We start from the raw sequence: 26,995 nt of genomic DNA, 5'->3' as shown, positions 1-26,995 counted from the left end.
AAACACCCGCTCCCCACACAGCTAACACATGACTACAGTGCCACTCACTGTACATGGCTGTCATGCATGTTAGCGCCATTAGAACGACAAGAGGAATTCCAACATGTTCACCCATGATAAGACAGTAGGACAATGAGACGGCGGCCTATTTTAGTCTCATGGACACCGTCCAGGTTTTACTGTGCTGTGCAGTTCCGACATGTTCTCTCTACGTTTGTAGAGGCCATGTTCCCTCCGCATGCTTTGGTTTCTTCACACAGATCCAGGACATGCAGCACTGATGATCCCGCCTCTCAAAACCGCCTGAAAAGGCAATTAAGTTTGTCTCTAAAAGTGACTTTCCCTTTGCAGTCAGGTAAAACCCATCACTGCCTTATATACTGTAACACTGCTGGTTTTAGTGGTGATTGCTTTTATTGGTAAAACAAAATCTTTCTATACATCATAACACAAACCTTTTTTTGTCCTTATTCTATGAGTGGAAATTGATTAAATTTTGTTCAAGGGCACAAAAAAGTTAACTTTATGAAGTATTGACTTTTTCTTGAATAGATTCTAGTTATTTTAATGTTTTGCCTTTTTACCTGTGTCTTGACCTACTACAAGATGTCTTTTTAATTTTCTTATACTACTCTCCATGAAGGCTAACGTTTATTCATGTGTGACAAACATGTAACTTAGCTATTTTTACTAACATTAAGAAAATGGCAATAATTCTTTTCAGTGATTTCTCTCTTTTTTTCTTACTTTTATCTAGTTCATGTTTTTTTAATTTATATTTTTATTTAGTTATTTAACATCAGCCCAGGCTCTGGTTGAGTTTTTTTTAGGCTATTTATAATGTTATCCTTCTATTGACTAAACCCTTAACTAAATACCTTTGTTGCCTTGATGCCTTGTGTTTAACATTCAATCCTCACTCACTTATTATTGTATAAACTAATCCTTCTGTACAGTGTTATCATGTGCTGAGTTTTCATCCATTTTTCTGAGTTTTCTTCCTGTGTGTGGAGCACGTCGTCATCGGTGTTCAGCTCTCCGTCAGTTAAAATTAGCCTCTAACTTCTGGTTGCTACTGTACAGACAATAATAAACACACGTTCCTCTCCTAAATGAAAACACACCGGTCTGGTTTCATTTTGAGCTGAAGACACATTGCCTCATTCATCTGTCTGGAGCTGAGCGTCTTCTTCCTTCCTCTCAGACAATTTTCCGTCAAGCGCAGGAAAGAAGAAGGAAACACTGCTGCTGACTCCATTCTGAAGACTCCCATCACTGGGATTCACTTCTTGTGATCAAACATCTGCACAGTGTGTGGAATTGCTTTATGTAACATCTACTGCCCAGACAACACAGACTCATCAGCTCATTTTATGACTGTCATCACATGAGCAGTCGGGGTTTTGAACCTGATACTTAGATGTGACACATGAGATGTGACACATGATGTGTGTGTGTGTGTGTGTGTGTGTGTGTGTGGTTGTGTTACACTGCTCTTAGTTTGCCAAAATCTGACAGAGGGTTTTTCTCTGTGAATCACACATTCTGAGGCTTTAGAACTCTTAATAACGGCCTTTTTCTAGAACATTTTACTTATGATTGGTTTAACATGTGCTCATCTGCACACAAGGCACACAGTCTCTTATTTCTGCAAGGGCACATGACCCACGTTGGCATGCCCACCCAGGAAGTGACTCCACCCTGAAGCCATGTCCAGAATTCCCCCTTCGTTGAAGTCAGGAGAGGGAGAAGGAGCTGATGGCGAGCAGCTTCACTGCCACAGGCCGTAGCCTCTCCATCTGCCCTTCTCAAAAGACTCCATTGTTCCCGGCAGACCGAGGCAGGAGAGAGAGAGCTAAAGAGCTACCTTGCCCGGCGGTTGGGCAGAGGTTGGGGCGGTGGGTGTTGGACTGCTGCCTAAAACCACATGGAGGAGAAGGAGGCAGACAGAGAGCATCTATGTGCAACTCACAGCCTGCTGTTGGAGTCCTGCCTCAGCTTAGCAGCAGCGTATGAAAAACACCACAACACGACATAAAATACTCACCTAACTGTCAGGAGGTTCAACCGACTTAACGGTCGGAGGCCAGTCACCTTCGTTCAGTGCTGTTTGTTTGCTAAATATTAGAAGAAGAAAAAAAGTTTACATTTTGAATCGTTACCTGAATGGGCCAATCAGAGAAGGCAGTTCAAATGGGGGAGAAAACAATTTGTATGTGTCATATAATTGAACCTGATGTAATTATTGTATTGACCAAGAGTAAACTGCTGCTCTACTGTCATAAATCACATGTTCTAATAAAATGTTTTTTTTACATGAAAAATATGTTGGTTGTTTATTAAACCAAAGCTTTAAAGCTGTTTTTATATTAATATTTTTATACATTTATTTTTAGAAAATGAACCAACTTTTCTGGAAACAGGGATCATTTCTTGGATGAATAATAATCTTCGCAAAAACGTTTCTGGATTGTTTTTTCATTTTCTTTTTATTGAAACAGTATGAACAAAAAAAACACTGCAATTAAATACAAGTTTCAAACTACCTTTTGGGGCAAAACTGAAAGACGCAGAACTGAAACTATGTGGTGAAGCAGAAGGGTGGACGGACACGCAGGTCGTTGCAAGTGTTTGCAGTGTCAAAAGTCTAGTCATTCCACATTACATCCCTCAGTCAGTGCACATGTTAAAAAGAGTCTGTAAAGCCAGCAGAGCTAACCTGGGACTTCAGAAATTGTACACCCACGAAGCCCACATGCAATTGCAAAAATAACACAAAAGACGGCCATTACTGCCTAACACTTTGCACTAAATCTAAAAGTGCATCTAATCATCCTGTGCCTGCAATCTGGAGCCTAACTGATAAAGACTAAAAGTTCTGTTCTGTTAATTCAACAAGTAAAATATTTGGAATAAATACATCATCGTCTGCGATAAAGGCACAGATCAACAAAGCTGTTGGTGTTTGTTGTTTTGTTTTTTTTGTTGTTGTTGGAATGGGTGATGGTTAAAAAAAGGACAGTCAATTCACATTAATAATGCACTTCAAAAAAATCCTCCTAACGGCTACCGAGAGAAGACCAGAGTGGCACAAACCCTTCTGCTAAATTTCACAGATATGTATCAGGTTTTTAGAAGTCAGTGTTAAAGTGGCCAGAATGTCACGTTACTCCTGCATTGGAGCGTGCCTTTGTTTTGTTTTTTGTTTTTTTTCCTTAACTTTCTCTGCTGGTCTCCGGATGACTGACCGGCAGAGTGTGTCACAAGTGTCATGTCAGGAAACCGTCGGCACTGGGTGCTTCATACGGTTGGCCGACACGTCGGGGGTCCAGGTGACAGGCGGGAAAATGTTTAAACGGTGCTGAGGGTGCGTTAAAGCCCACAACCATGGACTGAAGCTGCTGCTGTGTGTGTGTGTGTGTTTGCCGTCAATTCCATTATATAACACTAACCTACTCGACTGTATTATGAAAAAGTCATTAGTTGTATACTGTGTAGCGCCCCCTCCCTCCCCCCTCAGCCTCCCCAGCCCCTTGCATTGTATATACATCTTGTGGAATTTGGAACAGTCTCTCTTGCGTTTTTTTTCCCCTGTTCCCACCTTCCCTTTGTTTTTAATTTCTTTTCTTTGGCATTTCCCCCCCCATTTTTATGTTTCTTTCTACAATCTTAACCCCACCCCACCCTCACTGCTCCATGTCACGAAATACTTTTTTTTTGTAACAAAATGCATCTTGAAATTCTCTGTGACATCCTGCTGTCACCTCGTTTTGTTCACTGAAGGGCAGAGGGAGCTTTTTTCTTCTTCCGCCGTTTACTTTCTTTTGTTCTTTGGTAGTCCAGACTGCTGGTTAGGTTGGTTTAGTTCTGGTGTATTAATGGTCAAATATGGCATTACAGTCAGTAGTTCAGAATTTCCAGAACTTTGGATTTTGTTGCTGATGCTTGGGAGTTTTTTTCTTCAAAGGCTGTGGAGTAGAGAGAAAAAATAAGAGTGAGTGTTTGCACAGAATATTATGGTCTGTAGGGTAAGGGTTAAAGGAGTTTTATATCATCTTCAACTCAGTTACAGGATTCAACAGGTGTTGTCTTTGGGGGAAAGTTATAGGAGGACACAAACAGATTAATGCAGTAAATATTTGGAAAATATTTGGTTTTCTTCCTAAATTTGCCTCGGAATTCAGACTCTCAATAATGAGATTTAAGACATTTTTCTTCTCCAAAGTCAGACACTACATCCTTTTGTTGAATTTCAAATAAAATAAATGGTTTTTGACACGCTCTAATTTCCAGAAAACATGTCTATTTGTGGCCCATGTTCATTGGACTACGTACAATTGATATGAATTAGCGTTAGAGCTTGAATTTCAGTACTTTTTTCGTTAACCAAAGTGATTGATATTGAGAAACAAGGACGGGGGTCCAAATTTTAGCCCAATCTGCCTCCACACTGATCCAATACTGGCTGAGTAGGAGTCAAAAATATTGGATTTGTTTTTATTCCTTTAAGGAGTTAATCTTAATTAGAATATATTTTATTTAAGAGGATTTATAAAGACTTATAAGTAGGAGTGTTTGTGCTGAACAACGAAGCAGAAGAACGGATTTAAAAGATTAGAACAAAATAAAAATACACTGAGAATACACAAAAACTGCAGTTTGTAAAATAGGCCGACAAACAAACACATTTAGACTGATGATTAGTTGACCTAAAATAACTGAAAAACATAAGTTGCTGCCCCTTGACTGACAAAAACAAACTCTCTGTAAAAACACCGGATTACGTCGTTTGGAGACTAAGTCAACAAACATGTTCATTTTGACACAGAAAAACCCTGAGGTGAACAATGTTCCTCTGAGGGCTGAGGGTCTGTGTCAGCCAGAGCGGCGGCAGCCATTGGACTGAAATATTTATGCAGGGAACAGGACAGTAGTTACACAGTGGTTAGGTAGATTTGCTTTTTTTTAAAAAAAAGGGATAAATTTACAGAAGTCATAATGTTGTCTTTTTTCACAGGTTTTTTGCTCCGGGCTGACCTGTGACACAAGAAAGAGTCACCGTTAGCTGTGCATGCAATTCATCGCTGTATTTATCTCTCAGTGGGAAGGGCCAAAGGTCACAATTGATTCGGATACTATACTATATATGTGACTATAAATTATGAATCACATGACAAGGATGAGACCAGTGTCACTGCATCTTCAGAGAAAACGCATCGTAACTGCTATGACAAATGAAGGTACTCACGTGTATTTCCTCATCCTCCTCACAACAGTTATCACCACAACAATGACGATGACCACTGCCAACAGAGCACCAATAACAATGCCGACCACCTGACCAGAGCTCAGGCTCCCTGGAACACCAACAACATAGGTTGTTTTTTTTTTTTTTCTGGCAACATGGCTGCAAGTACAATTGACAGCCCTTGTGTCCCCTTGTGGGGAGATCAGGTACTGCCCAGCCAAATTGGACAAATGGACAAAAACTAGGACTGTCAAACAATTATATTTTATATCAGATTAATTATAAAGTAGCTGTAGATTAATCATGATTAATCAAGGAATATATGTATATATATTGAATGTTATATGTTGAATGTATTTTCAAGGTCCTCTAGAGGTCCTTGTGTGAAACAAAAACATTTTCCAGCAGTGTGCGTAAATACCGCACAGTGTACCAACTGTGTATTAGTGCCTGTCGTTCTGCGTATCGAATGTATCACTCTTATCAAATCTGACAAATTAAATAATGTGAATAATTTTGACTGCCTCTAAAACACAAACAGAGAGAACGATGACAGATTACAGTGGTCCTGCCAATCCTCACCATTGGTGCCATCTTCCATCACAACCCCGTCTTCTTGCTCATAGACTGCTGTTGCTTGGGGTTGAACCTCAGGGGCAACAGTGGCGCCTGTTTGGACCTCAGGAGCTGCCGTCCCCTCAGGCTGGAGCTCAGCTACCGACGTCGCCTCGAGTAGGACCTCGGCCGGGGCTGTGGTCTGCTCAACAGGAGGACCGGTGGTGATAAGTTCTGCTGCGTCAGTGACGGCGCTAGTGACACCTGCTGTCTCAGAATCAGGGAATGGTGTAGTGATGATAAAGGAAGCCACGGTCAAAGGCAGAGTCTCAGTTGTGACCTCTTCTGGGGCCGCTGGAGGGTCACTTGTTGGGCCGGTGATTATTGTTAGTTCAGTTTGTTGTTTGTTGTTTGGTGTAGTTAATTCTGCATCCACAATAGTGTTTGACACTACAGAGGATACGTCAGGGAGTACAGTGGGACCTGTGGAGTTTAGGAGACAGGTCAGTGGTGGCAGGCAGCAGGTACATGAGCAGCTGTCCACTCTTATAATACAGTGATTCCCAACCTCTGTGCCGTGGCACACTAGTGTGCCGTGAGAGATCATTAGGTGTGCCGTGGAAAATTATTATTATTTCATTTAATTGACCTGAAAAATATAATGTATTTATTGCATGTATTTTCATTTTTCTCTTCTGCTAGGTGGCAGCAGATGGCTATGGAAACTAAAAAAAAGATCATCAGAGCTGTTGAAGAAGATCTTTGTGAGTGTCTTTCTTCAATTCCTGCCAGTATATCAGCAGTGCCTTCAACTAAACAGACCAAGATTTTAGTCAATTATGAGCTCATTTAAACTAGAAGATTATTATATTTCATTACATATACGTTTCTGTTTGGTGTTGTGCTAAAAAAAGACTGGGAAACACTGTTATAATAAACATTCTACCCACTTTAACAGAGTCAGTTCTGTCAACTATTCTGTACTAGAAGTATCTGTCTGCACTTTTGTTCAGTCAGCGAAGCTAAGCTAACAATCTGCTTGTTTGATGTCACAGTGGTGCTAATGTTGCCCCTCCCACCCCCCAACTGACAGTTTTTGTGGTATTTGTATCAAGACAGGACATAATTCAAGTTTTTGGAGGTGGACCGTACATCTCACTCTCTTCATTAGTGGGTGCTCAGCACAACCTTGGTCTGCCCTGCGTGGATTTAACTGTTCACTCTCACAAATTTAGAGTTTCCAATCAACATAATCGCTCATCAGCATGTTTTCTTAAAGTGGGAGGAAACAGAGTGCATGCTGGGAGCTCTTCTTACTTGATAACAATTTCACAGTTATGTTGTTCTACAAAATGGCTGCACACTCTACCTACTCATCATATTATTTCAGTGAAAGATGCAGCTGTCAACACAAAAGACTCCAGTGATTTGTAAAGGCTATAAACCAGGGCAGACTGGAGATGGGAAATTTTCAGCCGCCTGTGAGCTCTTTCCCAATTTCTCACACTCTCTTGTAACGATTCTCCCGTCATCAGCACATGGTCAGAGCCGAGAGCGTGACCACCACACCCCATGACTTCATTACGAGAACATCCTGCCTCCACTTCTCCTCCTGCATCCCCTCCATCCTGTCTTCAAGGCTCTGTGTTTGCGTACATGCATGCCACATCCTCTGCCTCATTTCCTGTGGATGGAGCCACTGCTGCTGCTGCTGCTACTGGAGCCGACACGTAAGGAGAGCAGCAGCAGCAGTGGCAGCAGCCTTGTTAACCCTCAGCTGCTCAGCATGTGCAGGCGCAGCAGGGTGTGGTCGCAGGGAGGACGGCCACTAGTGTGAAAAAACACGTGATAATTTGCAGTTTCTTGACCTCAGACCATAAAAGGTTTACACAAGGGTAGAGCAGACACCTAGAGGACGGAGGAGTCATGTATTCAGTAAAGAATGAAACTTCTAAATGTACGAGGAGTTCTGTTATTAATTTGGGTCACTTACATTTAAAAGTAGGGCAAGTTAGAGTTAAGAAGTTGGTGCGGAGAAACGATAGAAAAACTTTATTTTGTTTATCCCTCAGTCTTTTCATCAAGGCCTGGACTGTGAAGCAGCCTGGGCTGAACCTAATCATTTCCCTCCAATAATCCTAGCTCCATCTCCCCACAATCTACATCCTCCTCGCCACAACTGAAAAGTCTGCCTGGACAGCAATGCTTCAAAATTAAGGAGGTAGATTTCAGTGTGGCACCAAAATTATGGTCTATGGTTAACTTTCCACTGACACGATGTTGGCCCCGGGCTCGTCTTCTCCTTTGAAAATCAACTTTCGCTCCCAAAAAAAGTTTCAGAATGGAGCCGAAAAGAGCTGAAAGAAATATTTGTGTCTCGAGTCTTAAAAACTCAGTTTTCATTCATTGTTCTGAGTACTTTACAGACAGAATACTTGACTGGGGTAAAAATAACCCCGGACACAGGCCGGACACAATCGGCGCACTTATTCCCAGTACAGCGCTGGATGGTGTGTTCATTAGCAACAGGCGGGGGTAAATATAACAAAACATTTGTTCCTGCTTGGGCACAGTCCCCAGGGCTTTTTTTGTTTTAAACAACGACACAGACTGTTTGTTTGGAGCATCTGAAAGCGATGATAAAATGGCCCGTGCTTCACGGAGCAGAGCCCTGCACTTTGTGTAATTGTCCCCTCAAACTGCACTAACAATTGTTTCATTATGTGTACAAGTTCCTACTATTAACTCTGAGCAGGACTTCCTCCCCACTGTGCTAACTATCTGGGGTTAACGCAGCAACATTAGTGAGTAACACGGTGAAGACTGTTCCCGCTCTCTTCCTCCCTCTTCACCTAATTCCTTATAATCATCTTCTCACTTGTCTTCCTCTCCGTGCTCCTGCCACTCCCTGGGGACGGCGCCTCAAACCTTTGTGAATGAAGTATCTCAAGGGAGGATGGGTGAGAAACAAAGGTGGTTGGGACTGCGAGGGAGGGTACGTTTCTGAACAGTTGCCCTGAACCTCCACCGCTGCTTCATTTCAGCCACAACCTGGTACAACCTGGTATGTTGACACAGGGAGTCGTGCACCGTCTGACACGCGGTCAGAGCCCACTACCCTCCTTTTGTCCTGACGCAGCTCTGGCTGCGTTTTTTTTTTTTTTCAGTCCTAAATGTAGATGACGTAATGTTGGCGTTGTTGTTATTATTCCAAATTTTTTAGCGGTGTGCCCGGATCATTTTATCCACCATTACATCACTTAACCACATGTTCCCTCTCATATCCATTTCCATGTAAAGCAAGCAACAGCCTGAAATCATCTGGCCACTCAGTAAACAGTCAGCAGCTACCACGTTGTGAACGTCTGAGTGTCTCTGACTGAGCCCTGAGTCACCCACTGGATGTTAGTGGTTGATCTGCCATAATTAGAAAAGTACAGCTAAGTACAAAATTATTAGTATTTACCCAAGTGGTTTTATACAGAGCGAGGGATTTTTAACAGCATTTTTTAACATCTTCGGGGCATTGAGGATCCCCCCCCCCCCAAGTTTCTGGGTAACAACTACCCAGTTTGGCTGCTTGGGGTTTGTAAATTAATGTTTTGAAATGATTTCTTTTGACCCTTACAAAACACCAATGTCCAGGATGCACTGAATGTCTGACACAGCGTCACACCTCCACTCTTGGGTTTCACTGCGGGGACGGTGTTCTTTGTGTAACAGGCCTCTCCTTTCCTTCTACAAATACAGGAAATATGTCCATATGGACGGAAACTTCTAGATCAGAATAATCTGACTGATTCACATGTGTCTCATATGGTGGAGCTGTTTCCACATTCTTCTCACTGGTCTTTACAGTTATCCTTCTTACAATTATTCGGTGGTGTCCAAACTCATTTTATTTCAAAAGAAATCAAATCTTTAATTTTCTACATTTGCCATATTTTGTACAGGCTGGAGAAATGTCCTGACACTAGTTCCTCATACATGTTTTTTTCTTGACTTTTTTAAATTCCCCTGATCTTTGAGCATCAACTGTCATTTCTGAACTCAGTTTTAGTTTTTTAACCCGATGCTGTTTGAAGCAAATATTTAATGAAGAGTGCAAACACCTTGAATTTACATGCAAATTTCTGGCAATAACAGGTTAATGTGGTCAGTTCCACTGGGGTCAATAAAGCGACCACAGGTCAAATTAATTTTTCAAAATGATGTCATTTCTACGTGAGTTGTTCTAATAATTCTGCCTTCAGTTGTTCATCTTCTCCTGATTTTCCTCAAACATTACACAAGAATTTTTAAAATGAGGCAAATTCTTCTGGCAAATATAAGGCAGTTAAAGGCAGTTTAGTCGACTCCTTCTGGTTGTAGTGTCAGTGATACTTGCTTTAAACTTAACCTCAACTCTGCCTTAGTGCCGTGACCAGTGAGAATTTACTGCTGGCTGGCACAAATAAAAGCTGCCGAGTGATGGAAGGAGTCAGTTTACAGTGTTAACAGGGAGTAGCTGCTGTGCATCCATAATGATCACAATCAGCCGTCACAGAGGGCCAAGCATGTGTGTGTGTGTGTGTGTGTGTGTGTGTGTGTGTGTATGGGGCAGAGCAGGAGGTGTTAGGGAGTATGAGTCTGTCCACCTTTGGAGCTAAGGAATGTTTTTGCAGCAACGTAGGAGAGAAAAGGGAGACACTTGGACACCTCAGACATGTGACTGCACTTTGATTAGATGCTCAGGGGCAAATACTCCCACACTGCAGCAGCAGGAGTCGGCTGTGGAGGTACCAGGGCGTGCCACGCACTGCACTAGACCTCACTGCCAGTTGGGGATTCAGTAAACAACAGACGGTCTGAATGATCTTATCACAGTGAGCAGCCACATTAATCCAGTAACTGGTGTGGACGCCCAGTTGGTCCGACTGAGATAGGAGGGCACGCTTATCACAGAGGACAGAGCCTGGTACCACACCTTGAACAGTAGGATCTGTTCACGTCAACTTCAACTAACCTCCTCCTTTCTTTAAAAAAAAAAAAAAACTTGATTGAACCTCTGGTTTTATAAAGTCAGCCTCTTCATGGATTCCTAGTCTTCGCTAACCTTAAAAAGCATCCGCCCAGTTCTCCAAGTCTGACTTCGTCAGCAGCAGCTCTGTGAAGTACCAGTGGGTAAAGGTGCCAGAGATATTTGCTCACACCAAAAAAAGAGTGCAAAAAAAAAAAAAAAATTCAGCCATTGCTGAAGTTTTTTTGCCACTGCTGAAACCCCTGCTGCTGCTGCTGCTGCTGCTGCTCCGTGGAGCCTTCAGGACTATGTCCAGGCTGAAATGGCCTTTCCATAAACAGATGTGTCTTTATCCTGCTGGAAATTTTTTTGGAAGTGTAACTGAGCGCCATTATTTTCTTATTTTCTTAACCCAGAGTGAGACCTGAGAAGTTGCTCGTTTCTCATGTTTCCTCTTAATTGCAACTCAAGCCCAGCATTTAAGTCATTTCTCAAAAACGGCCACGAACAAAAGGGCGCTGACCCCTGGCGTTTAGCATCCAGATGTGACAGAGATGTTATAGTTTCAGGGACGCAGACAAAACTCATTAGGCAGGAGACCAGGCCAAGGTTATGAGGCAGCAGCGCTGTAAAAAGAAGGAGGTGAAGGTTTTACAGGCTACAGCGAGAAGGAGCCTGTTTTTTTTTTTTTTTTTTGGAAAATTGAGGACACAGAAATGTTCCTAAGGTTTACAGAGTCAGACTTGGTCAGGACTAAGTCATGTCCCCTGTGGTACAGAACCATCACTACAGGACAGGGGGATTCCTGTAGTTGTAAGAGAGACCTGGGGATGTAATGGGTCAGGGGCAGGAGAGAGAGGGGGCGGGGCGGGGGGGCTCAAGTGGCAGAGCATGATACCCCACCAAAGATGGGTAAATGCCAGGGGGCAGTGCAGAACACAGACGAATAACATGTGGGTAAGAGAGCGAAGGAGGGGGCGGGGTCGGGGTCTCTTAAAACTCATCATGTCGCCGGTGCTCCCTCTGTTCCCGTCTGCTCCTCTCACAGGCAATGAGCCTCCATTTACAGTCTCTCTATTAATACACACACACACACACACACACAAATGTGTTGGCCCAGCCTCAGGCCTCAGACACACACACACACACACACACCCAGCTCAACACCCCGTGCCCGCCACTTCCTCTGGGCAAAGTTTGGACGAGAAAAAACAGGAGGAGAGTCCGGGGCGTAAATAAAGCGACAGTAAAATCCAAGTGGAGGTTGTTGGATAAATGTGTACGGTGTACGTTACAGTTTATAGCCCACACTGCCCCCCCACACCTCCCACACCCCCCTCCCTCAGTCTGAATGAGCTCTGTTTAGAGAGCCTTCAAAAGGATATCCCTTTCTTCTCTTCTCTGCCAGTGCCAAGAATGTACAGACACGAGGCAGCTGAGCCTCTGCCATTATATCACATTTCACAGCGTGCAAATCAAACTTTTCCTCCTGTTCTGAAATCTGTTGTACACGTGAAAACAAAGACAGTGTGATACTAATTAGTCAGTGTGCAAGGGTTTGGTTTTGGCTCCACGACTTGCCTTTTCCACCATTAACTCTCAATGGAAAACAATAACTATGACATAAGAGACAAGAGTGACACGAAAGACATGTCAGTGATGAAATAGAATTCTGATAAAAAAAACAACAACTTTGTGAACAGAGACAGCAGCAGTTCTGTTGACTCTCATAACGGCAGAGTGTTAAGTCCTCAGGGATTAAAGCAGACAAAGAGGTGGTGGAGCGTTGGGCGCGTGGAGACAGGGACGGGGACAGAGACAGAGAGGGGACACAGTGTGCTAACGGCAGGACAGTCACTTACTTGCATGTGTGAAGCCACAGAAGGACCCCAGCAGGGCCACCAGGAGGAGCAGCTGAACATTCATTGTAGTGAAGACTTTCTTCTTCCCTGGACAACACCAGAGTGTTTTACACACACTCACACACAGAGAAAGACCCAGACACACACTAACGCACCTCACACACCAGCCCGGTCTCTCTTCTCCAGAGGGAGGAAGCGACCAAAAAAGGTGAAGAATGGAAATGAAAATCTTCACAGAAGGATGGGAAAAGTGAGAAGCCTGACGCCCGTTTGACTCAGAGGTGATGATGTGATTGGGCTGAGCCGGTCACCGTGCTGCTCCAACAGATGGAAGTGGATGTGGAGAGGAGCAGGGGAAAAAGAAGCAACTGTGACCACTGGAGGGAGAGAGGGAGGGAGAGAGAGAGAGAGGAGGGGGGCAGAGGGGGCTGGCACACGACAGGAGACTGAAAAGAAAAGTGCGTGAGTCAGTGACGGAGCCGCGTGGAGGAGGGGAGCTGGTACTGCTGCATGTGGTGGGAGAGGTGGAGGGCACAGGTTAGGGTGTCTCCTGATTGGTCGGTTGGAGGTTCCACTTTATCAACAGCTCTCAAACACGCACACACACATTCAGAGGCACAGATAAACAGCTATCAAGTCAACAACACACAGCAGTGAGTCATGTTGGTGATTTGACATTTTAAAACTTTCATTTAAAAGTACTTCACAGTACTTCACAGTACTTCACGGAATAATCACAGATACATCTTTTCTGGCTGATTACTGGAAAAGTAGTTGTTTTTTAAAATTAGTTTGCTCCTGAGAGAGAGAGAGAGAGAGAGAGAGAGAGAGAGAGAGAGAGAGAGAAGATTACAGTTGGAACACTGTGTGACTTCATACAGCATGTAGCCTGGGTGGTCCGTTTACTATGCAGGCGGCAGAGGGCAAATAAACCGCCACCTGGAATTAGGCTGACACCTATTGGACAACAGGCAGCATAACCAGTGGCTCATGAGCTAAAACAAAGTTTCTAAATTAGCTGATACACATTGTAAAAGATTTTTTTAAAGACTACAATGTGTAATTTTGTTGCAATAAAAGTGTAAATAATCAAATACCATGGACAATGTCCAAGACATTAAGTGTTTTCCCTGAACAAAGTGTTTCTGGACAATCCCTAAACACAACATCAGGGTTTGAGCTGTACAGGAAACAGCTGTGGCACATCGCTGCAGAAGAATACTCTACGTTTCTGTAGATCCTAAGGTGCCTCGATCCACAATTTTATATGTAAGTAATTAAACTGTGCGCCTCGTTGTGGACCTATTGCATGAAAGATGATAAAATAATGAGAGCACATTCAAGGTTAGCGCAGTAAAAATGGTCAATGACATTTTTAATAAACACTGAAACAGATTTGAACTGTTGAACTGTCATACACAGATTGTTTCGACACACACAACGCCAACGGCAAAAGTTTGTTTTTTTTTTTCCTGATTTTTTTTCCCCTTTTCAAACCACCTATTTACAGTCAACTAAAGGTATTTACTTCACACGTCTCCTGAAAGGACAGGTAACAAAAAAAAAAACGTTCCGGTCCATTTTGGCTGCCACCATCAGGTCAAACAGAGCAACAGACTGTTATTTACAGGGACACTGACACACGAACGTACAATATATATGCTGGTCTCTGGTTTACAGCATTTGATGGCAATGGTAAAGTCGCTTATTTTCAATGATGAGACCTTATGTTGACTATTTACTGAGAGCACTTTAAGTTCCAACATTTCACTGTGTATACATGTAGTAAAAACAAAGTATTTGCTCCTCGAGTGTCTTATTTCTGCGGACTGTTACTGCAGGCGAAAGGAAACGGAAGAGAACTGTACACACGGTTACACACAGGCAAAAATCAAACGTCACAGTAGAAGAAAAGTCCCGCGTCTTGAATAGTCTTTGTTCTTCTTTTGGATGACTTTTGAAACAAAGAGATAAAAGCCCTGCTAGTTTGTTTTTATTTTTTTTCTTCTCTTTGCATTAGATGATGTCAAGCTTTACATTGTGCACAAAAAAAAAATAAAGCAAAACCACTTCTACACTTCTTCTCTGCTGGAAAATTACACTGGAAATGATGAACTAGTTGGAAAAAACCTGGTCAGCCAGCGCTGCATCGTCTACTTCAATTAAAGTTAAGGTTTTTTTTTTTCCCACTATGGTGTTTATTGAAATAAACAACAACAAAAAAACCACTTAAGTGATATATAACCCAACTCAGGAACTCAAGGATGAGATGGAAGAATGTGAGTGAGGTGAATCAAACATCGACTAGTCGACTATCGACCGAAAAACTGATGTCAAGTGTGATAAAATGAAGCTAATGAAAAGCTGGTGCAGAGAACTGAGAGATAATTATATTTATTTCACGATGAGTGTTGAAAATGTAATTATGTGGGTAAATTAACATTGACCTGAAACCTGTCGTGGTCTGGGGACACATATTTGCTTCTCCGTGGTCTTCAGGATTTACCCACCTTGTGATATAGGAAAGCAGGAGATCATAAAATTTGAAAGAATGAAAAAAAAAGAATGAAAGTACATTCTCCAGAAATGTGGTCTTAACTTCACTGCTGTGCCTCTAAATCATTATCCACCACAACAAAACCTCACTAATGTCTCTGTCGCCTTGTAACCTTCGTGAGGAGAAGAGGTGGATAAGAGGTGGGCAGAGCATGGAGGCGCTCATTACCATTAAAAAGGTAAAGGTGTAGGAATTAGCCACTCAGAAAATGAAATTCAAACATGTGTCTAAAGAATCCATCTGTGTTCAATCCCTTGTTTTTTTTTTTTTTTGTTTTCGATCAAAGCGTGTTACTAACGTCTCATTTAGAAATCAAGGAACCATGTCAATTTACTAGAGAGTAAGTGGCCAAATCCATCTGATAAACCAACCAAATAAGGCATCACAACTCTTATCTGCCTGAAGACAGTCTTCATCTGTTATGCTGCTGGGGGATCAGGAAATTTCCTTCAACTGCTAAGACACACTGCACACTTCATCGATCCTTCTTTTTAAAAAGCTGCTCGTGAAAGGACAGGATGGAGATCGGGACTTGATATCAACTGATGCCAAATTAACAAAAAGATAGGACGTGGATCAGGAGCCAAAAAAGCTGATTGGATATCAGGCATCCTCCAGGATAACGTGGTAAAAGCATTTTCAGAATTTGATGAAATAGAGTCTCTGTACATTTCAAGCACTGACGCTAAAGTTTCACAAACATACACTGCGCAGCAGGAAGCAGAACATTTAGGAAATTAAAAATGTAAATATTTCACAGACGACTCATCAACACTTTGGCGACTTGTAACCCTGTTGTTGCTCTGGAGGGACACAACACGAGACAGTTCGGGGAGCCTCAGATGACCACCGTTACAACCTGGCTTGGTCCAGTTTTTATGATGTGTCATTTTTTTTTTCGTTTTCATGATTGTCTTTAGATTTTTCCACTGCTTCAACCAGAAAATCCCAAACTTCAAATGTTTTTTTTCCCTGTTAGATTGTCTTCTGTTTTTTTTTTTTTTTTTTCTCACTGACAAATGCAGCGGTTTGGTCCGTGCCTTACCTCAGGTGTCTCTACTAGACTGTCTGTGCTCAACCACCGGCTCCTCTTAGACAATAGAGTCCCAGTCAAAGTCATCCTGGATGTCATCTGCAGCCAGCATACGTCTTACCTGAAAGTGTCCTGGAGGAAGTGTGTGTGGCTGCTGGCTCAGCTGGCTGTGATGACCTGCACAGGAAGGAGGACCAGTGTGAGACACAGCACAGAGACATTTCAAGACACATTTTCTCTTTATTTTGTTGGGATTGACGACTAGGCGGAAGAAGGGATTTTTTTTTAAATAAACTACCCGGAAAACTGAGAAAAAAAAAATATATAATTTGAAATAATTTCGGTAATTAATGCATGGATAACTGCTAACATAACATATCTCTATTTTAATTGTATTTAATTTTCATTAAAAGTCACTTAACTGCTTTACTGAATAAGATTTGTAAACACTGATAATTCAAACAGCTTTTATTCATATCAGTTACTGACATCTAGTGGTTAAATTGTTTACTACAACTAACAGACTACTACTTTTGTAAGCGTGACAACAGGAAGTCGATATTTAAAAATGTTCAGCGTAATATCGACCCAATAGGTGGCAGAATTTAGACCTGAAATTAAAACGAGCTGAGGGAGTTGTATATGCAATGAGGCCTTGTAGAGGTTTTGTTACAACGTCCATTTGTTCCATCCAGTGACCAACTGACAGTCCTACAGCTTGACATATTACTTTCCCTCGTGTAAAATGTGCTGAGACTAAATCCTGTCAGTCCTTATATTCTGGAGGAGTCACCTGTCATAGTTGGAGCTGTGTTGTTCATTGGGGGCATGTGTGGGTACCCTGGTGGACCCATCAGAGAGGAGATGCTCTGTCTTGTGTCCATGTACATGTTTCCTGGAGACAGACAGAAGGACAGAAGGACTTAGAGTCAGGTCTTCTATCAAGGCTGAATCCTCATCTGTGAAACCGCCCCCCCCCCCAGTCACCTGTGCTAATGTGTTGGCCGTGGTGATTATGCTGTCCATGCTGATGATTATGCTGGCTGGCCTTTGGGTGCATGGCCCCGTGTGGCTGAGCTGGATGCTGCGTTGCCCCCGTCGGCGTCGGGTGTTGGACCTGAGCTTGCGTGTGAGGGGCGCTCTGAGGGGGCGTGACCCCCGTGGCCGTGAAGAACTGGTTAATAGAGGAACACAGGTCTGCCATCTGGGCGGCGTCCAGCGACCAGTTGTTGAGCTCAGCCTGACGCATGCTCTCTTTTAGACCTGACTCAGACGGACAGAGGAGGCAGTGACAAACGTGGCTGTGACTCACCGTCCAGACTGAGCTGCTCCATGAGAATTAACAGGGGAGTAATTAATGACACTCTTTTCATGAAACACAAACTCTACTTTATTACAGTTCCAACACCTTTCAGCTACCAACTGTCTAAGCTGCTGCTACATTTGTTGAAAACATTTGGCGTACATTTATGACAAAGTTACATTCACACTGATTTTCAGAAGATCAGGCTGAGAAAAAAAAAAGAAAAGAGATCAGAACAGCAGAGCACCGTTCAGGTGTGTGTGTGTGTGTGTGTGTATGCACCAGCCATTATAAAAAGCTGTTATTAAGGTGTGGACAAATTATATCATTCACATTGTGTTATGGATGCTAAAGAGAAAGAGGAGGCAACAAAGGCTGTGGCCACTTTTATTAGAGCCAGGCTGTTACAGCCTGGATATTTTAATATGGAGCCTCAAGGGCAGGTTCATATTAAAGTGTGCTGAGGATTCATAATGATTTAATCAAAGGAGCTGAGCAGCATCATAAGCACTTTATTTTAGCTCCCTGTGCCTGGCAAGGCGTTCAGGTGTGTGTGTGTGTGTGTTTGTCTGTTACCTTGAAATGGGGAGAGATCAACGTCAGCCCAGTTGTAGCTCGTAGCGATGCGACAGCTCTCCTTCAGCCAGTCCAGGTTTGGATACCAGTCAGAAGAAATGCCTGAGAAACATCACGTAGAAAACAGATACACAGATATGAAATAAAAACTGAACTAAAAAAAAAAATGGCAAGACCTATATGACATTTAATCTTATTTAATAGTTATAAAATATATAAAACTATAAAATATTTAATAATTCCAATAAAATTTTTCAAATGATACATATTATTATAATTATTGTTATTATATTTTATATATACTGTGCTATATTGTATTGTATAATACAAATAAAAGCTGATATATATGGAGCAAAATGTTTAACCAAGAGTTACAAAGTCAGTATCAATGTAAAGATAAACCATCCTAAAAAGGTAAAGTTGGAAAATAAAAATGTAATCTCATCTAATACTAACATAGAAGGTCATTTCTTAAAATTTTCAAACAATTTTGTTAAATCATTAAACCTGTGGTGTGGCAGTTGGGTGCAGAGTGGGAGAGACCCGGGTGCTGTTGGTGCTGCCCATGTGCCTGGTGCTGGCTGTGGGTGGAGTGAGTGGAGTGAGTGGAGAGGTGCTGCTGTGCAGGGTGGGAGTGGTGCGAGCCTTGACCGTGATTGTGTTGGTTGTGGTGGTGCCCGCTGCTGTTCACAGCACCAGGTGAGTGCTGGTAGGAGCAGGCGGTCCTGGTCTGCTGGCTGGAGTCTCCAGGTAAACCCATCAACCCTGGCACATGAAACAAAATCAGCATTCATGACAAAGGAAAAGATATTTCTCCCAGATCATTATCTAATATGGCCAGTAGAGGGAGCACTGTCTATGCAGTAGGAACAGTCTTTGGTGTTGAGTCTTCTGAACATCAGGACAGGAAGTTAAATGTTATTGGTCACTACAGAGCTGCTGTTTTTGTTTGTTTGTTTGTTTGTTTGTTTGTTTGTTTTACCAAAATTATACTTATAAATGGATGTTTGTGATTGGACGCTGCATATGCATATTTACTTCAGACTTACTAATTATGCAACATGATTAATTATTTACTCTAAGATAACCATGACAAGGACGGGATAGCCAATCAAAATGCCTGAAAATACAACAAATCATGTGTTTTTAAATGTACTTAGAACTGATATCAAAGATCTGGCCTGGGGGCTGTATCTGGTACATGCAATCGTGATCACAGTAGATTCAACAATGTTGTAGGACATAATTAAGACAGATTTGTTTTGACAATAAATCAGTAAGTATTTACGTCAAATTTGAAGAATCTAACTTTGAAACACTGGTTTGCAAATTAAATGGACAATTTTGTGTTTTATTCAATGGAAATTTTAACCCCAATTTTTAATTTATTATAAATATCTCTAAATATGTTCCTTGTTCAACAGATATTATTGCCACATAACAAAAACATCTGCTGGAATATATAATTAGACATATATAAATATATATATTTTAATGACGGAGTCAGTGTCGACCGCTGATTTAACATCCAAATGAATACATTTAGCTATTTTCGTCGGCTTTTGTTACTTGTTATTCATGAGACTAGGACAGAATAAGGATACGGCAGAAAGTGGCAGCAGCGCCCCCACACCTGAGTCATTTTCAGTTTGGTGTGTGGTGGTAGATGCGCCACAGGTTTTTTTCAGAGGAGACAAAGAGCTCTGCGCTCTGTCTGTGTGACTCACAAACCCTCAAATACAATGGGAGCTGACAGCGCTTCCTGTCGAGCATCACATTTGCGGGACCGTTACAAGCATCTGCAAGATCCATTATCTTCCTCATTTTTTTTTTTAGTTCTCCTTGTTGTGTGACTTTTTTTTCTCCCCCTCGACTCACATTTAGCTGTGTGCACCCCTGACCACACAGTGAAGGACCTCAGAGAGCTCCACACCGCGTGTCAATCTATTTTTTCTTCTATGTACAGAGGAGGTGGAAAAAAAACAGGCAGAAGGGAAGGTGAGTGGAGGAGGATGGCGATGGTGGTGGTGTCCATGTGGGAGGAGGCCTGCTGACCTAAAAGCTTGGAGAAGCAATTAGCGAGATGATTCACAAAGTTTAGAACCAATCTAATTAGCTGTTATCAAAGCAGCAGAACCCTTTGCTCTGCTCGACTGCAGTTGTGTTTGAGTTTTTCCTTCTTTTTTTCCCCCTCCTTCTTTCTGTTGAATTCTTGCTCTTAATTGCCTTGACTCATTTGACTGAGCCAGTTGTAAAATGCAGATATGCGGAACAACAGATTGTTTGTTTATTAATATACAATAGAGAGGGAGAAGCGTGAGGTGGAGGTTAATACTGGAGCGACTCTACTGCCGGCAAAGCGATGTTAATTTTTGTTTCTTAAGCTTGACAGTTAATTATGTGAAGTGAAACTAATTTATGTTTTTTTTTTTTTTTTTTGCTCTTCATTGCTGGTTTACGTAGTACGAGAAAGAAGAGTTTACACCCACCTTGCTGGGAGAACGACTGCTCAAAGACGCACTTGTAGAGACTGCGGAAAGAAGCGCTGAGGTCTTCAAAGTCGGAGAAGCAGAGCTGCTTTTCCCTCGACTCTTGGACGGACAGACCGTACTGGGGCTGCGGTGGAGGAGGGGGCAGTGGTGGAGGCTGGGTGGGCTGCTGGAGGCTCAAGGACTGGGAAGAAGGTTCAGAGTGGTTGCTCACCTTCAAAAGAGAGAATAATAATTAAAAAAAAAACGTGAGGGAGAAAAGTGGGACGAGAACTGGAGGAACAAAAATGCATAAAATTAGCACTTTTGGCTGCGACTTCTTCCTGGTTTTGACAAATATGTAATTTATCAAAGTTGGGGTTCAAGGTTTCTCTATCTGTCACTGTTTCTGCCTACAGCTCCATTTGAGAAAGAAATAAACAAATAAATACTGAATAAATAAATAAAAAAAAGCTGAACACAATGCAGTAAAAATAAAATTCTGAAAAACCAATATATGTACAGTATATGTATATTTACATGTATATAAATATATAACACTATGTGTGAAATATATAGTGAGAACAAGCATTTATGTATATAAACTGAGAATATTTTATAAATATATATTATATATGAGGTATTTTGTATATAGATGTAAATATGTATAGTTAAATATATTTGTATTTACATAAACATACTGTATACACATATAATTATAGAATTATTTATAAAATTTAAAAACAAAAAACTTAGTTCACCCAATATAAAAAGATAATTATTTCAGAGAAAATCAATGCATCTATTCAACAGAAGAAGAAGAAAAAAGTCAAATTAAACATGACCAATTAATGCCTAATGAATAAACGCTCCACTGAGCACATGCATCAGTGTCAATATGTGACCAGAACATGAACGAAGGCTGCAGGATTTCCACACTGCAGTAATTATGTCAGCTACGTGAGTCCATTCAAAGATAGAAGAAAAAAACCACCACCAACAGCAGAGTGTGATTTCCTAAATGTAATTCCTTTCTTCATATAAAAATCTAACATCAGCTTCGTATTTTTGAGAAGAAGAATGTTAGACTTTAGTATTACTGCCGACGTCCAAAGACTATTAGATTTATTTAATTCATGTTGGTTACAGGCTTCTACGGTGCCAAACCTCTGAACCCTCTGATCAACCAGAACACTTCAAAACATTGTCAAGGTTATTTTGGTCAGCATGTGGCTCAGTGGTTAAAGGATCAGGTCTGAAGTAGGAGGACTAATATTCTTCTCCTTCTGCACTTTCTTTTTCCTCTTCTCCTCTATGCAGATGATGTTATCTTTAAGATTCACTGTTTATATATATAACAGATAATAAAAAGTACTGCGGGGGTAGCAATAGTAACAGGCACGTCAAAAACTACATAAAAATTATAAAAATAGATTGAATACATTAGTTAATTTAAAGAAAATGCGGTTGGTAATTCATTAAAATCCAAGTGGTACTTGAACAAAAAACAACAAAAAAAAAAACTCTGGCAGGACTCTGGTTGAAAAAATAGGGAATTGAACCTTTGTTTGAAACAGTGGCTCTGCTGTAGTATTTACTGAAAAAAAGTCTTCAAAGTGCATTTCCCAAAGATTCACATTCCAACACTTGTGTGCAGGGTTCTACCCTGTGTAATGTTCCTTTGGTCTTTAAGGCCACACAGTAGTGTGACACCACAGATACTGAGGACGGGTGAGGAGAGCGCAGCTCACCATTTCCCCCAGCTGCTTAAAAACAAGAACTCCTTTCATATGGAGATGCTGCTAAATTACAGCGAGGAAGGCGCCTCGTTACGACACTTCAACAACAACAACAACAACAACAACAACAACAACAACAACAACAACAGCAACAACATCAGCACGTGTAACACCGTTCCTCACTTCTACACAGATGCTGATTTGTTTCAGCATTAAGGTGAAGCAGCAACAGCACACGTACACTACGTACTGTAACCTGAAAAGAAAAATGAAACGGGATCTGACATAAATGAGGTACTGATTTTCCAGACTATAAGTCGCACTTTTTTCATCCTTTGGCTTGGTTTGCGACTGATGCGACTTATATATAAGTATATAAATTATATAAAATATATAATTTCACATTTTCACACTGACAGCCGCTAGAGGGCACTCTAGGCTTGTGTACTAGTATCTGCTACTCCACTGAAAATGTACGTTATTTTATAACGTTAAGTTCGTTATTTTCACACTGACAGCCACTATACTCTGGAGCGACTTATAGTCTGGAAAATGCAGTATTTTTCCAGTAAGTACTGACAGAAGGTGGCTTCAAAAGTCAAGTAAATTTATCATGATTGATCTCACATTAATCAGGTTAACTTGACCTGTCTGATATAAAATATCTAAGTATTTTAAAAAAAATCTTTACAGTTAAAATGAAACCTGAAGTGATTGAACTTTCCTTCTCTCGTCATGTAAACGCCACATATTGCTTGTAATTCCTGTCTCATACAGTGAAGGCAGCCATCACTTCTCCAACATCCATCATCTCATCCCAGCTGTCACCAACTGTGATCAGGCTGCCCCTGCAAATAGGAGCCACACCTTCCCTGCACATCTCTCCCCTCCCCATCCCCCACCACTTTTTTCCATAAACAGTGACGATGCCTCTGAGATTTCTGCCAGTGATGCCACCAATAATCACCATCAGTCAGGAGGAGGCCGTCACCTGAGCCAGGTAATGAGCCGGAACAACCCCGGTCCCACCGGACCGGACCACAGGTGAAATCCGAAACGATAAGAGAAGACTGGGGCGGGGGGTGACGAGGGGTGGGGGAGGAGAACAAAAGATGGCCTTCAGAAATTAGAGGTTAACGAGATGAGATTGCACCAACCTTTGCTAATGCCGGTTGGAGGTGTGTGGGGGGAAATGGATTGATGGTTAAAAAAATAAAAAAGGTGAGCAGCTGTTACAAGGAGAAAAATAATGACAGGGCTGCCTTTTTTTTTTTTTTTTTTGGCTAAAAGTTTAACGCCTTTGTGGTTTTTATGGTTTTTATCCATAATCTATAAAAAGGGACATTTTGCAGGTATATTATACCTGTAGTCAATACCAAATATATCCCCAATATTTTCCCAAAGAAGCATGAACACAATTAGATTGTGTATTTTCCATTTCTAAATAATCCCCCAAAATGTTTTTCCGAGGCCTGTTCCTTCAAATGTTGGTTTCAAGCAGTGGTTCTTAATTATTTTCTGTCATGGCCCCGCCTTGTGGACAGAAATGTTTTCACTCCCCCAAAACCCACAAGCCCACAAATTGAAATATTATTGCGAACCTGATGTACATCAGGTATAATGAAGTACATGTACATTTTTATCTGTACACACCACTGTACGAGTTGCTGCCACCTAGTGACTGGAGGCTTGTTATCGTTCAAGCATTACAGCAGTGCAAATTCTGAGCCCTGTTCTCTAAGATATCAGGCTCTGTCAGTATTCAAGAAAAAAAAAACTTCAACTCTACATTTAGAATTCATACACAGACAGGTTCTTCTTAAAGAAAGTGTTGGTTTTCATCACGACGCACCCTGAAATTGTGTCTTTCTGCGGTCACTTGATGTGTTTCAAATGTCAGCGAGGTTGTGGCAGTTCCCAGAAAAAGACTTTTTTTTTTCACTCCACCTCACATGTTTGCACTTACGCAACTGTCTGAAGCAGAGAAGAAAGAGAATAGTCTAATAATTCAATCAAGACCAGAGTTTGAGGAGCAGAACTCTGTTATTTGACAGTCTCTCTCTCAGATTTTCCCAGTAACGATGGGAATTATTTATCCAACATCCACAGCCGGCAGTTTATACCACATATTTTTTTTATATTGACCAGCCACGGCAAATACTACAGATATTAAAAAAAAACAATGTAGTCGAAACATATTAGAGAAAGGAAAGTTCAAATATAACAAAGACAAAACAGAGCAAACAAATGTGAGTGGACGTCTTTAATATCATCTGTGCTGAGATCCTCCTGCTGCCAACGCACGTTAACAACACAATCCTAATGTCACTTTTTAAATTGGGAGATCAGTCGCTGTTTTTATGAGTTTCCACAGCTGTGCTACGCTGGGAGTTTGTTTCTTACTGGCGATGAGCCCGATCCCTTTAAGCAGTTTCCTTGTAGATAAAACAGAGCCTATCGACTGCTTGACATCAGGTTACACTGCACAGTCCGACTCACTGAACTGCAACCCAGCGTGTATATTTTAGGATCGATTTATTTTTTTTAAAGCAAAAGTACTGCCACTATAAACACACACGAGCGCACAAACACTATGGATTCAGCTTAGAGCTTCTGATATTATTTTGGATTAATGTGGATTTGGACACTGGTTGGGTCTGTGTTGATTTATCTACATTATTCTACAGTCTGCTGTTTGTGTATTTAGAGAGAAATGGTGGCGGTATCCCACAATTCAATGTATGATTACAATAACTGTTTTATGTTCAAGGCTAGTAGGCATTTGCTTCTAATCTATACTTCACAGGTTTAAAAAAAGCAGTATTTATTATAATTATTATTGATTTCACTCACAGATATTAGCCTTGCCGTTTTCAGATGTTAAACTTAGTTTTCAAATTGTAATTTCAATTGCACATATTTTCCTCGTGTCCTTCGTTTCAAATTAATAGCGATGTGGTCAGGCGTCATGAATATGCAGCACTGGTGGTTGAGTTGACACAAAAGGATGACTGTGATGTTTCCCGCTGTTTTATTTTCGCAGCAGAGAAGCACTTTATCAAAGTGTCCCTGCGTTTCCCGCAGACCCAGAGGGCTGCAAAACAACACTTAATATAGAAGCTACATCATAACTGCATATCAATGCAGCGTTCAGCAGCAGCAGCAGCAGCAGCAGCAGCAGCCCATCTGCAATTCTACCGCTGTATTTGCCAATGATCGATGAAAATAAACAAATAAATAAATAATTGGACAATTTGATTTGCTTAAAGCATGTGAACACCTTCTCCAGCCTGAGAACGTTGGCCTTTTCACTGTGAGCTTGTCCATTTTTATGACAGCTGAAAAAGAGCAAATGCGATTGGATTTTTATTTGTTACCTCAGAGAATGCAAAGGAAACTGAGTGTTTTTTTTTCCCTGCTTGTGTCATTTTTACACTCCTACAGTGAAGACAAATGCACATGTCACATGACTCTGTACTGCAGTGTAATGATGATGCAGCACACAGGTGGTTTGCTGCTCACCACCTACTCTGTCTGGGTGCAGCCGACACACACTCTCTCGCTCTAGACACTTAATGAATATTCCATCTCATTTCAGCATCAAGTGGACACGGGACAAAGGAGACGGACCGTCTGAGACCTGGTTTAGACCTCGTATTAACACCGGTCCTGAGGGACTGTAGTGTTAAAGGACGACTTTGTGGACTCGCTGCTAGGACGGACCAACGGATCATCGGACCATCAGACCTCACATCTGCAGGCTGCGTGCACACATATATTGACAGAGCAGAAATTGGTTTCAAGTCGACTCCACAGACGTGCTCTGTCAATGTGTTTGTGTGAGTCAGTGTGGGTGAGACTGTGGGTGAGTTACTGATAGTGAGGGAGGAATAAATTCAGAGAAAACATATGGAAACAGCAGCTAAAAGTGAGCCGTGTGTGAGCCATATCTGTTTCTGACGACAGGGCCAACAAAACAAATCAGATTTCTTAGATTCCACTCCAGGTCACTATCACATTTGAGCCTGTGTTAAAGAAGTATCGAATGTTTTTCACAGAGACCTCAGTCTGAACGGTCATGTAGCATTTCCCAAGTTTTCATCATTGAAGTGAGACAGACACAGTCACAGTCGTTGTGCCTAGGCATGCAGCCAGCTCGCATATACAGTACATACACTGATACATATTTATACACATATATATTTATTTATATGTATTCATATATATATATATATATATATATATATATATATATATATATATATATATATATATATATATATATATATATATATATATATATATATATATATATATATATATATATATATATATACATATATACATATATTCATATATAAATATATACATATACATAAATACATATATTCATATATATATACATATACATACTGTATATTTACGTTTTTTCTGGTTGTCAATACCAAGGACAGTAGCCAATCTACCAATTTAGCCTGATAGAAATGCACTCTAGCTGTAGTCAGGACAAACACTGCTGCGTATAAATTATTGAGGTCACTGTTCTTTGTTGTCTCTGGTTTGAATTCCACTATTGAATCTCACCATTTCAAGATTGTCTCCAAAGAAAAGGTGGCAGGAGGCACAGGCTCCGTTCAAGTCTCTTTAAAGCACAC

General features: G+C 41.3%; 2 protein-coding genes across 6 annotated transcripts in view; both read right to left on the bottom strand.

Annotated features, from left to right (window-relative positions):
• Positions 1-2,470: 2,470 nt before the first annotated feature.
• Positions 2,471-12,999, bottom strand: pdpn (podoplanin). Of its 4 annotated transcripts, XM_025059723.1 has the most exons (6): positions 12,820-12,999; positions 12,665-12,751; positions 5,831-6,286; positions 5,249-5,357; positions 4,989-5,037; positions 2,471-3,968 (listed from the first exon to the last, which is right to left on the bottom strand). In XM_025059723.1, the coding sequence occupies exons 2-6, from the start codon at positions 12,726-12,728 to the stop codon at positions 3,909-3,911; spliced, it is 738 nt and encodes a 245-aa protein (XP_024915491.1). In that variant the 5' UTR covers positions 12,729-12,751; positions 12,820-12,999; the 3' UTR covers positions 2,471-3,908. The 4 variants fall into 4 exon arrangements, 3 of the variants coding, with proteins under 3 accessions (XP_024915491.1, XP_008316862.1, XP_008316864.1); XM_008318640.3 differs by having other exon boundaries at positions 12,665-12,997; XR_003050970.1 differs by lacking the exons at positions 4,989-5,037; positions 12,665-12,751; positions 12,820-12,999 and adding an exon at positions 7,309-8,931.
• Positions 13,000-14,022: 1,023 nt separating this feature from the next.
• Positions 14,023-26,995, bottom strand: part of LOC103384934 (forkhead box protein J3-like) — a 51,197-nt gene continuing 38,224 nt past the window's right edge. For both annotated transcript variants that reach the window (XM_008318637.3, XM_017036260.2), the window contains 6 exons: positions 20,623-20,836; positions 18,641-18,898; positions 18,134-18,235; positions 17,242-17,517; positions 17,048-17,149; positions 14,023-16,431 (listed from right to left, as the gene is read on the bottom strand). In XM_008318637.3, the coding sequence (XP_008316859.1) occupies positions 16,313-16,431; positions 17,048-17,149; positions 17,242-17,517; positions 18,134-18,235; positions 18,641-18,898; positions 20,623-20,836 (1,071 nt within the window). In that variant the 3' untranslated portion in view covers positions 14,023-16,312. The remainder of the gene's footprint in view (positions 16,432-17,047; positions 17,150-17,241; positions 17,518-18,133; positions 18,236-18,640; positions 18,899-20,622; positions 20,837-26,995) is intronic.

Source organism: Cynoglossus semilaevis, chromosome 10, assembly GCF_000523025.1.
Source record: "Cynoglossus semilaevis isolate Cse_v1.0 chromosome 10, Cse_v1.0, whole genome shotgun sequence".
Taxonomy (NCBI): domain Eukaryota; kingdom Metazoa; phylum Chordata; class Actinopteri; order Pleuronectiformes; family Cynoglossidae; genus Cynoglossus; species Cynoglossus semilaevis.
This window is presented reverse-complemented; position numbering and strand designations above follow the sequence as displayed.